Source organism: Lissotriton vulgaris, chromosome 4_1 (assembly GCF_964263255.1).
Source record: "Lissotriton vulgaris chromosome 4_1, aLisVul1.2, whole genome shotgun sequence".
In the NCBI taxonomy this organism is placed as follows: Eukaryota; Metazoa; Chordata; class Amphibia; order Caudata; family Salamandridae; genus Lissotriton; species Lissotriton vulgaris.
In genome coordinates, this window is record NC_141691.1 from 770,344,186 (window position 1) to 770,357,097 (window position 12,912).

At 47.1% G+C, this 12,912-nt stretch overlaps 1 protein-coding gene across 4 annotated transcripts in view; it reads right to left on the minus strand.

Annotated features, from left to right (window-relative positions):
* The window catches only part of KDM1B (lysine demethylase 1B), a 725,553-nt gene that overhangs the window by 211,377 nt on the left and 501,264 nt on the right, over window positions 1-12,912 (minus strand). For all 4 annotated transcript variants that reach the window (XM_086965107.1, XM_086965106.1, XM_086965105.1 and 1 more), the window contains one exon: window positions 8,541-8,672. In XM_086965107.1, coding sequence (XP_086821233.1) covers window positions 8,541-8,672 — 132 coding nt within the window. The remainder of the gene's footprint in view (window positions 1-8,540; window positions 8,673-12,912) is intronic.

A 12,912-nucleotide genomic window follows, 5' to 3' on the forward strand; every position in this document is an offset into this window, starting at 1 on the left:
GAAGGGCGACGATGATTGCATATCTCCCATCCCTATCGATCAATCGGGCCTGTTCTTTGAAGGGTACGCCAGGTCTAATCCATATTAACGTGCCCCAGGCAAAGGCGGAGTAATTCGTAGCACACACAATGCCCTGCCATTTTCTACGAAGGCGGCCAACCTTTTGCTCCGTCAGGTGTGTCTCCTGAAGGAGGGCCACCTGCGCCTGCTGCCATTTGATATAGGCATATATCGAGCACTCTTAGTGGCCGTGTGCATACCCCTGACGTTCAGAGTCATAAATTTAAGGTCCGTATTCGACAACTTAAGTATCATGCTTCAGTTGTGTAGTTCGAAGTCCCTGTGGGATGACCATAACCTCCCCACTCGTCTCCCAGTCCCCACCCCCCCCGGCCCTCCCCCACCTCACCCAATCCGGGGACGTGTGCAGTGTTCATGACCTCCCTCTCCCGCACACTCCATGGTATCTAGGAAAGTAAAAACGTAAAGGTGAATAAACCATAACTCTAGGGAACATGTCCAACTAAGGGGACCTACTGCTCGAGGCAATACGTCCAAAGGACACATTACGTGAGTTCTTTAGTTCGTTGATACGAGGTGGTGGCCTGGCATCTTCCGTATTGCTGCCGGCTCCACGATCAAGGTAGATTGGCAGCGTAAGTGCTCCCTCTGGATTTTCTGGTACTTCGGTTCTGTGGTACAGATCAGGGGCTTCGCGGCGCAGCACCGTGATCGTGCGCAGTCCCAATCGTTAGCTCGTCCCCGTAGACGGTCGTCTGTACAACCGGAGACAAACACGGCGGCTCGCCGCGAGATGAGCCATGGCATCGCATGGTCCCGATGTGCACATCGCTATTACATCAGCAGATCCGCAGTCTGGGGCGTCACTGTCGGGGGCGACTTGGAACCCTCACGGGAGGCCGGCACCTCGCTGGCCTCGTCTTCAGAGCTGAACAGGCGGGGTTCTCCTTCTATATCCGACCCTACCCCCACAGGGCCAAGCGCGGATACCGCCTGAATCGCCTTTGTACGTTCCGCTATGATCTGTGTAAGGTCCGGGGAGGCGCTCTCCGTCTGACTAGAGCGGACACAGTTGCGTCAGAGTGACTTTGCGGCCCTGTCTCCGCGACTGCCGCCGAGGCTTACTGCCCTGCATGCCTGTCGTAGCCGGGCGATGAGAGACATGTTGCTCCACCCAGGTATCCGCTTCTCTCGGGTCTGTAAAGAAATGTGTGGCGCCATCGTGGATGATCTTGAGTTTGGCCGGGAACAGGAGGGCGTATTGGATGTTCTTCTGGCGAAGTGTATGCTCTATCACCTGGAATGTGGCCCACTGTTGCTGTACGGCGTGGGAGTAGTCGGGGAACAGCATCACTTGTTTATCCTCCACCTGCAGACGCCCCTGTGTCCTAGCCGCCTAGAGTATCGCGTCCCTGTCCCGAAAGTGCAGAAGTTTCAACAGGAACGGTCGCGGGGGCAGGCCCGGCTTGGGTATGCTCGCCGGGACCCGGTGCGCTCGCTCAATGGAGAAATAAAGAGTCAAGTCTGTGGCAGGTGTGAAGGTCACGATACAGTCCGTGATGAATTGTATTGGGTTGGCCCCCTCCGCCAGATTCATGACCCGATGTTGCTCCTCCAGGAGTGTCCCTCTAAATCGTCCGTCTTATACTCCAGGGCCTTGATCCGGGACTGCAGGTCTGCAATGTCGCTGTACTTGCGGGTCCAGTGCCTGCACTGTCTTTTCCCCCCGGGCGACTCTGTCCGCTAGCTTCCTGTGGTCGTCACGAAGAAGATTGAGATCGGTAGCTAAAGCATCAAATTTGTTCTTCATTCCCACTCTGGAATGTTCTATAGCCGCGAGGACTTGGTCTAATTTCCTGGACGTGGAATCGTCAACGTCTTGCACGTCCCGCTGGTTAGCTGGGGTCAGCGGTTGGGGCGTCATCTTCTGTTGGTTTGCCCTGTGTGTGGTTCCCACTGGTCGTTGGCGGCCAATTATGGGGGGTTTTGGTCCCACTGTGCGAGTCCACGTGGTCAATGGCGGGCCAAACGCTTGCGGCCACCCACCGCTCCGTCACGTCCGGCACCCCGGCTTTATGTGGCTCCAATAACCCAGGGCGCTACCTTGCCACGGATCGATAGCTGCTCTGCTCGTGAGGGGGGGGGGGGGGGGGGGGGGGTCCAGAGGCACTGCGGTCACCAGCCGTGACCGCGATCCCGCGGCAAGCCGCCCCGGCGGGACGTCCGTTGTGTCGCCCTCTCGAATGGTCTTACTTGACCGCCCGGGTCTCAGTGTCTCGCCGTGGGGGGGAGCTTGTCGCGGCAGTCTCTCAATCTGATTGTCTGCGGGGCCCCACAGCACTGGGATGGTCAGCTGCCGCCTGCTCATTTCATCCTGCGTACTCGTGGTCTGTCAGCAAGTGGGAAATGGGGAAGGACCCACTTCCGTTTATTCCTGTTCCACACGCTCCCTGGGGTGGCAAATCAGGCCCCTCTCGTTAGTTGGCGGAGAAATGGGGTGTCAGTCTGGCATAGACGGGGGCTCAGCGGCAATGGGCCACTCCTGGCGGTTCCACGCACCTCGCCAGTCTTCCTGGGCGCCCTGAGCCACCAAAGCAGCGCAGCGCTCCACTGGGTGTTGCCGGGCGCGCGCGGTGGGGATCCACCCCCCCACAGACTTGTCGCCGTCACTTTCCCGTGGGAAGCACGTCGTGGGGGGCACCGCCCCAGCCGGGGGTCCACCGGAGGGGAGGGGGGCTCAATCCAGGCACCGCAGGGACCACACAAAGAGGGGGGATGACCGTCCTCACCACAGCAAGGCGGTTGGCAGCGTCTCCCTATGTAGGGGCTTGGCACTCGTCATCTCAGCGCTGCACCTCAGAGCCAGGACCGCAGCGGCGATGTCGCAGCCCGGCGGGGGTGGGCTCCTGGCCGGCGGCGCGGTCCGGTCGGGCGTCCCAGGCTCCTCCTACCCCGACTCCGCTGGTGGCGACCGGTGTCAGATTGCCGCCACAGGGACGCCGCCTCCTAACCTCATGGATTTGCCACCAGGAATCACCGGGCCGGTGTCACCAGGACTCCGCAGCTCCCGAGCGCCGTCACTCTACCCGGCGGCCGCATCTTGTCCGGCTGCACACGGGGAGTCACAGCAGAGCTCCGCAGATGCCCCAGGGGCCCCGTCTCGGAGTTCTGGGCATTACAGGATTGCCCTGAGGCGTACAGATTCCGCCACCCCTGACGCTGTGCAAGGTGAGGGGGTGTCATAGGCTGCTCTTGATGTGGGCCGGCAGCCGGAGCTCTAAAAGAAGCAATCCGCCATCTTAGGCGGCTCGGCCACGCCCCCCGGCAGTGTATTATTCTTATATTTATTAGGAACTCTGCTAATGTAAAGACCTGACTTAAGTGGTAACCACATGGAGTGGTACAACTTTGATCAACTGCACATTGGGTTCAAACAGTACTGTGACCCTAGGACATCAGTGGTAAATGACTTCAACTGTATTAGGAGGAGACCAGTAAACTCTGACTACATTGGGAGCCCAGGAACCCGTTCTCAAACTTTAATTGAAACAAAATTTTATTGTAGGCTAGCTTATAATAGAGGACAGATTTGGATGCAAAAAATACAAGGTGTAAATAATTTTGTGTGTTTCTATGTGGCTTATGTAGGCTGTTTATACACTTGGTTAAGCCTACACAAAATATAAAAACTAAAGTTTAACTGGAACAGCATTACAATGATTCATTATTTTTCTGTTGGCCACCAGGAGTGATCATCTCATTCAAAAGGGATACTTCCATTGAGCATACCCACTTCAAAGTTCCAGTGCAAGCCATCAGTCATCTGGTTAATTTTTTGTTGCAGTTAACCTGTGCCATGAGCAGATAGACTTATCATTTCAGAGGAAGATTGGTATTGGAGCTGATCTCTTACTGATTCCATAATTCAAACTGAAGTTAAAGAGCATGCTACTTATCTTCGGTAACGCATTAACTAGTATAGACTCTATCTAGCTGTAGATTCCTTACCTTTGAATTTCCCAAGCATCAATCTGAATCCGGAAACTTTTGCTGGAGCAATACCCGTTGCGCACGCGGTCGGTGGCTCCATTTGGCTTCACATGACGTCGTCGGTTATGACGCGCAGTCACCTATACAGGCGTCACCAAGGCACGCAGACGTCCGTACCTTTAATTTTTTTCATGCCAGAAGCACAGAGCCACGAAGTAACTGACAAACGTGTGCAAAACTAGGACCCTGAAAAGGGAAATAACCCTAGCCCTGACAAAATCAGTCCGTAAAGCAGGGAGGTATGGGTGGGCCTATAAGGAATTCGCAGCTAGACATACTCTCTACCAGATAATGAGTTACCAAATGTAAGTATCTTGTTCATCTGACAGAGACCTCTAGCTGCCAATTCCTTACCCCTGGATTAGAACACAAGACGTACCATCCCGGCGGTGGGTTGCAGACCAATACTTTACACTAAGAAGTCCCGCAGGACCGAACTAGCAAAATGCTCGACCCTGCGGACCTGACTGTCTAGGTTGCTTCCTAGCTAGGGAATAGCAGATCTTAATGCAGAGAATGACCCAGCGAGAGATGGTCTTTTTCTGCACTGCCCAACTCTTAGCTCCCATGTACCCCACTAAGAGTTCGTTGTCCAGAACTCTTTTGTGCGGACAATGCAGAATGACAACGCTCTTTTTGGGTCGACTTTGGAGACGCTCCTCTTCCTTAGAGGGATGTGGGGGAGCGAAAAAGGTGGGTAGTGTGATAGACTACCAAAGATGCAATGGGCTCACCACATTCGGCAAAAATTAAGCACAGGTGCGTAGCACCACTTTGTCTGAAAAGAACATCATGTAGGGCGGTGTACTGAATAGTGACTGCAACCCACTCACCCATCCCAGAAGTGAAGCATCTGTCACGACTGAGATCTGGATGGGGAAGAGAGAGGGTTCTGCCATTGACCTAATCGTGGTTAGTCAACCACCACTGCAGATCTCTTGCATTTCCTTCCGAGATCTGGATCACATCGGTGAGATTGCCCCTATGCTATGCCCACTGGAACTTCAGGTCCCACTGCAGAGCCCGCATAGGCCACCTGGCATGCTTTACCACCAGGATGCAGGAGGCCTTAAGGCCCAACAGTCTTAGAGTCTGTCTCCTCGTAATCCAGGATAGAGGCTGAAACATCGGAATCATAGCCTGAATATCCCAGATTTGCTGCTCCGGAGGAAAGGCTCGAAACTGCGCTGTGTCCAGAACAGCAAAGATGAAAGGGAGTGTCTGAGAAGGAGTCAGGTGTGACTTCAGCACGTTTATAGAGAACCCCAGCGAATGCAGGCGGTCTGCAGTAGTTTGAAGGTGGGGGACAAGAGACTTGGGCAAAGACACCTTCAACAGCCAGTCATCAAGGTAGGAAAAGACTGACAGCTCTAATGTGCGCAAATGAGCTGCAACCTCCGCCATCACCTTGGTGAACACCTGAGGACAAAGTGCACGCGGCCTACCTTGAACCGCAGGTAATGTCTGTGGCCTGGCAGGATGGGTATGTTAGAATAAGCATCCTGCAGGTCCAATGCTACCATCCAGTCTCCTTGGTCTTGGGCAGACAAGACCTGAGCTAAAGTGAGCACCTTGAACTTCTTCTTGAGGAAGAGATTGATGGTCCGAAGATCTAAAAGGAGCCGGAACCCTATGTTCTTCTTAGGAATCAGAAAGTGGCGTGAATAACAGCCACTGCCTACTTCTGCCCAACCCTCTCTGTCCCAGACCCTCTCTATAGCTCCCTTGGCCAGGAGAGCTAAAACTTCCTCTTGGAGCAATTTTAAATGATCCTCCGCCAGCCGTTCTTGGTTTGGCAGAATGGGAGGAGGGAAAGAAAGGAAAGGAAGAGAATAGTCCTTGTGAATGATCTGTAAGACCCACTTCTCCGAAGTTATGGACCTCCAGAGGGAGATATGATAATGGTTTCTCCCACCAACTGGAGCGGTGTGGTCTTGCAGAGTCAGACTAGGAGTGCTGGGAAGCTGTAGCTGCTGAGGGAAGGGTGACCAACAACTTCTGGCTTCCATTCCTTGGTTGGAATGAACCACGTCCATGTCCCCGCACAACTTGGGAAGTCTGAGCAGGACGGTGGCCGGGATAGGGCTGATGCAGCTGGAAACGCCTTCTGTTGCCATGAAAGGGGCGAAAGGTAGACTGGCCACGAGGAGTAGAAGAGAGCCCCAAGGATCTGGCCGTAGCTCGAGAGTCTGTTAACTGTACTACGTCTGCCTTCAGGATGCTTGTTTCCGGTCCAGGGAGGACCTGGCTTGGCAGTTCGGTCTGGACCGTTCCCACGAGGCACAGTGTCAAGACTGATTTGCCTATGGGTGGGTCTAAATTGGGGTGGCATGGTGAGAAAAAGAGCAATGGATTTAACTCAGAACTCATGACTGGGGGTGAATGTATGATTTATTTAGCATTCCGTGCATCATTTGTTTGCATTGCAGTGTTCTTATCAAGGCACTTATTCTTAAGGATGATGACACTATGAGCAACATTGGAGCAAAGCTTGGAGCTTAACCTATAAAGTTGTTAATAGGATTTGCTGAGACAGAAGAAAAATGATACTTTAAAGATGAAGAAAATACCTTGTGCATGTGTGGAGAACGAGTTGTGACGGTCATACGTTTGATGATCTTTGGTACAGTAAGTTCAAGAGATCAGTCCCGCTAGGTGACATTCCACCAACATCATATTCTGTGCATGGACACACAGAAAAAGAGTTCTACTTGATCAGAAGTTGTGTAAATGTTTTGGATCACACTCTGTGTGAATTTGGGTGGGAAGTTAGTGACTGGATGTTAAAATGTATGAAATTTCTAAAGACTCTACCCGCAGAACTTACACATACATGTACTTGCAAAACCTGTGCTACAAAAAGATGCCCCTGTCGACATGCTCATAACGTCAACTATGACAATGTAACTAAAATAGAAGTGATAGACATTTTCATTTCTTAAATGGAGTCCTTTCCATGGACTCCGGGCTTGACCACGTCGAGAAAGGCCTCCTGTTCGTCGACGTAGATCAAAGTTTTTCTTCGATGTTGGAGTCGAAACACGTCGGAATGGAAATGAAAATCGCGTTTGATAACAATACCGTCGAATTGGAAAGGGAATACGCGCCGAAAAGTCACTTCTTTCAAAGTTGATCTGGAGCGTTTCAATCCTCATCCGAACCCGATGGCGGAAAAAAACAATCTAAGGATGGAGCCGATGCCCATGCGCACTAGCAACCAAAGGAGGAGTCACCAAGATACAAAAGACTCTCCAAGAGAAAAACAAGTGCAATCATCCGAGCCCAACACCAGATGGCGATCTATTCATAATGTACCATCTGCAGCCCATATGCCTCGAACACATTGTTTAGTGTATACATAAAAAGATTAAAAATCATTATTTATTTAATTTCTATATATGTCTTTTCTTCCTCTGTTATAACTGCTATTTTGGAAAATAGTGGAAGGGTTGCTTTAGTTATTTTCTGTCTCTATAAGACTACTTGACTCCCAAAACCTATGTTTTGACCCTAATATAAAGTATTTAGGTCTCATGGTTCCTGAAACATTACATCTTCACTGCAACACATCCGCCATTTTTCAAAAGGACGTCCAGAAAAGTTCGGCCCAGATCAGCAATGTCTATCCAAGCTAAATTACTTCTCTAATGACCCAAAAACACAAATCAAAAATAAAAATAAAATCTCTGGCCAACATTTTTTTTATGAAGGTATATAAGGGGGCCGGGATCATCAGCTGCATCTGGGATTTCTCTGAGAGAATGAGCTTCATGAACCAATATTGTCTGGGTCATGTTGGGGCTAACAGCATCAGACGGCACAGCTCCCAATTCATCTTGCCCAGCACTTTGGGGATGAGGAGAAGTAGAAGAAGACCATAAGCAAAGATCCCTGACCATGCTATCGAAAATGGATTATCCCACAATGTTTCTGCTGGTGTAGTGCTGGCCTTGGGCATTCACATTGTTGTAATGTGATCCAAAGTTTTGTAGTCTCAGCTCCCCACACAATCTTTAAGAACTGAAAAGAGTATTTTCTGAATAATCAGATATGGTCTGTCCACACTCCTAAAACAACTAACTACAAATAGAAGGCTTTTTGAGGATGTGAAAAAGATGTTTTTTGAAAATGCACGAAATAGATAGACTTAGCTGAAGTGCAGCAAAAAGAGATCAGGAGAACTACCTTCATATACGGTGTGCAGTAGAAATCTAATGTATGGGGAGTGGTGTTCACTCTGCTTTTATCTGCTGGTCTGGAGCTTGGCTTTTTTTCTACGAGCTCTGTTGGTAACTAAAGGGAGTATTCAGAATTCTTTCAACCATCAGGTCTGATTGCTCTGTATAGTTTTGAATGCCACAATTGTGGTAGCTGCAACCTATACAAATACTAGATAACTTAACAAAACACAGTGTAATAAAAATTACATAATGTTTTCTACAGATAGTCGACAATTAGTCAGGACTCACCGGGCACTTTAGCCGAATATCCAGGCCTTCCGCCAGTTTATCCATTATGGCAGAATACCCTGCAGTCAAAAGTGTGTGATCACCAGCAAACTGAGCAAAAAATTCATTGTGGTCCCAAGAACGAGCTGACACCTGTCAACCCAAAACAAAACAATTTTAACTGCTGCAACATGTTCCATACACATTAAAAGACAATCTAATTATTTAATACATGTAGTCGATTTGGATTACATAAGAGACTGAAGATGCAGGAAGATGCATTTCTACTTTTGTAAAAAGGACTGTCAACCATCATAATAATGTTACAAAGCGGTCTGCAGTTCTTTGTGGAGCATGAAAAAATAGGCAGACATAACATACAAATATAAATGTTATGTCAACTGCTCCTTTCTCAGCAGTTAAGAAAAGTTGACAAAGTCGGAGTGTAATTTTAATATTTTTTTAAAGATCTTAGAAAATAAACCATTTTATCAGTAAAATTAGATACGAAACAGGAGACTTTTAACTCATTTCCATATATAATCCCAGATTTTCACCGACAATTTCTTTGAAACAACAATACTTTTCTTTGGTTCTAGAGTCAACCCTTATTAGAAACAGAAAATAGACCTGGGTGCTAAACTTTTACATATGAGCACACACTGGAGTAAAAGTCCATTAAAAAAGCAAACATGTAAACCTGCATACCATTTATTAAGTCTGAGGCCCAAAAAAATGTAATGCCTCATTTTCCCAGGCCAGAAATAACAAAACAAATTCTCTTTAGTCATGTTCAACTAACGTAAGTGATTTCTTTAGCGATGCTAAGTGGACAGTAGCCAAAAATAGAAACAGTATTTAAGAACTATTCTGAGGGTCCATCAGCAATTAGGGCTTCCTGACAGTATCCCAGTAATACACAAGAACTGGGTAATCAATTCATGTTGCGTCACACAATGTGGTAGCCCTCTTGAAAGATTACGAAATAAATATCCAAGATGGCTTGTATCACCACTACTGGCTTTGCCAATGCCGGGGCATTAAAAAAAGTTCAACACTAGCAAAGCCAATAGCAGCAGGATGTATAGAGTGGTAGAGGGGTGGCAGGAGAAGGAAAAAGACTGGAGTGTAGAATGGGTAGAGTGAGAGCCAAGAGGCACAAGAAAGTGCTCTGGGACAACATAAAGGGTATCATCAATCTCGCCACTTGGCATCTGGCGTGCCACAGAGGAGCCAAACACATTTCTGGCCTCAGTAAAAGACACAGGAATGTGCCGCAGAACAACATCACAAGTATCATGAAGTCCATCATCTGGCGTGTTGCAGTGGAGTTAAGCGCATCTCCAACCTCAATACTTGGAGGGAGGGTGTGAGTTAAGAGCAGGGTGGGGGGGTTTGGGAAGAGAAGTTGCTCAAATAGGAGAAAGGAGGAAGATATGCACTCACATGGAATGCTAAATAATAAATGAAATACGGAAAAAAAGAAATTCCATGACGTCAGAAGTGGAAAGATACAAGTTAGCCACAAAAAAGTAGGTTAAAGAAGGAATGTTTTAGGGGGCGAAACAAACAAAAGAAGAGGGAGGAAAGCCATTCAAACAAAGAGCAGGTAAATGAGACAGACAAAGCCATTCAATCATATTACAAGTCTTCACAAAGACGGTATATGCATACAGCTGTGATAAACTATATAGGATAGATTGAGTTACTGGCTTTTAGATTTTGCTTTTGGATCATACTTAGGCAAATTTGCACGCAGAATGTGTATACAAAACTTGTTATATGTGAGATCTGACTTTTTGAAATAAATACAAAAAATACTTCATTAACATGGATGTAACTCATGTTATTGAACTGATTTAGGTCTTTAATTTTATTTTAGTTACTATCTTGGAAAAGAGCTGAAAACAAGCAGTGGCTATGGTATTGTCATTGAGTTATACTAGTAAATATATAGAACAGTTTTTGTCGTAGATTTAAATAGATTTAGACTTGATCACATAATTTTGGTTTGTTGACTGGAACAAAAGAAGCAGAACTACTGAATGGTCTTAATATGTGCTTTCATGTGTTTTCATACCGAGCACTCATGTTAAAGAGTACTGACAGACTTAGTGATGACTTTTGACAATACCCCCATCGTTGTCGAAAGAGCTCAATGACAAAATGGAAGAACAAAATGGTTTAGTTTAGTGTGCATTTGGTTTCCCAAATGCACACACATGATTGTTTTTCATGAGTTTTCCTGCTGTATTATTTTGTGTAGGAGAGACGAGGATTGTGCTCTAGGTTCTCCAACGTTCTGAGTTCCACAGCGAGCTCCAAGGGTGGATAGCAGATGCTTCAATCGAGAAGTATTGAATTGAGGGAGTTTGTGAGCTTTCTATTGCAAACTTCACTAATCCTTGTTGCTTCTGTTTGCACCATCAGGCAGACATTTCCTGGATAGCACTTGCACTACTGGACTCTATCGAAGTCTCTTTCTGTGATTCCCCTCTTACATACATAGCTCACAGTCCAGACGTATAGGTAGGACCCCGCCTATCATGATAGGTGAATTGTCTTTATGGCGTAATGAAGAGAAGGACTGTCCTTAAGAGTGCTAAACATTACTCACTAGACAAACTGCTCCTTCAAAAGATATCTAGCAGGCTGCCAAATTCCTTTTGTGGGAAGGTATGGGCTTACCAATGTAGTGCACCCAAGTATACAAGAAGGTCCCATGGTGTAGCTTTTTCTTCTCAGTAGAAATTCTCCCTTCAGTGAATAGCTCATTAACTATGACACACAAGTCTGGCACTTCCTGGTCTCTGGCTAGCTAAAAGGACACTATGTTGCTTGACCTAATGTTTATGCTCCACTCCCAGTCATTACTTATTTGCTACTGAGAGTACACTGGCCCTTTAAGATCCTCTGGACATTTTTTTAACTGGCGGTAGATTTCACTTCTGTGAAGGATTGGGATATCAACAGGCATTCTGCAAAGCTGGGAACTTGCTTTGGGCGAACCTCTCTCAGAGAGTTTGCAACCTCTTTAGGCTTGTGGACACTTGGTGTATACTCTACCCCACAACTATGGCCTATACCTTTTTCTTGCGTGGCATAATTTATTTTCAAGATTAGATAATTTTTTGTGCCCACAACAGACTTCACTTTAATATCAGAGGAAAGAATTATTCGTCATGGTATCTCCGACCTTGTTCCAGTGATGCTATCCCTCAGCCATAGGTGCATTCAAAACAATGGAGTAAGGCGGCTAAATGCCTAGTGGCTTACCAATGACATGGTTGCATTATATGTGCTTGAAGAAACAGAATCTTATTTTCAACCTAACGCATATTTAGCTGTCTCATAGGTCACGTTGTGGAAGGAATTCAAACAATTTATTTGTGAGATAGAAATAGGCTACATATCCAGCCAAAGAGTAATGAGTGGGAAGTGATCATGGCTCTGGAGGAACACCTCCTGAAGCTGGAAAGGCTCATATAGTGTGGTTCTGGAAATTCTGAACCTGTGTTTAAAATATCATGATTCTGTTATGAATTTGGTATCAGTGAACCGCAAATGACGAATGCGGTATGCATGAGTATTTTCATCATGTTACACCAATGGATTCACTGTGCATTTGAAGGTTTTGTATTGAACACTTGGGTTCCATCTTGTGAATAGCAGCCATGTTATGCATTGCCTTTACAGTAGGCTCTCACCATGGCAGAACAAGCATTTAAAGGACATAACCTTAGCATGGGTTTGTGCTGACTTCTGCATGACCTGACAAAAGCTGACCCTGTTGCTTGAGGCTAACCTCGGAAAGCCAGTTCCTTGTTCAGCAGCTGGCGCAATAAAGATCAAAGAGCAGGACGTGTCTGACTTTATGGCCCACCATTCCCACTCCTCTATCTTCCTTCCCATCTGTTTCTGCCTTTCCTTTAAGACATGTTCATCGATCTGGGTTGAAGGTTTTATGATGGGTTTGTCCGGCCTGATTGAACAGGAAACCAAGCATGTGTGCGATCCTTTTATGGCCTGGACTTATCTTGAAAGTGGAGCTTTGTGTGCACGTCCTGGGAGTGACCAACATAATGCACTTCAAAGCAGGAATGTGTGCCTAGGGCACAATATTTTGTATAAAAGGCCTGTGCGGAGGCTATGCAGACAGACTCCCTCATCCAGTTGCTTTAAGCGGGACTGGGCGACGCAGCCTCACAATTAATTATAATAAATATGTCTTTTCATATTTCAGATTCTCTGTTGATTTCTTTGCCACTTTTGAATGGACTACTTATTGGTAAGACCCCTGAGAAGGAGTATTGTAAATATTTGGTTCTTCAGTTGGCGCCCAACGTAGGGCCTCATCATGAAGTGACTACCTGGAGGAGAAATTTTGTCAGAG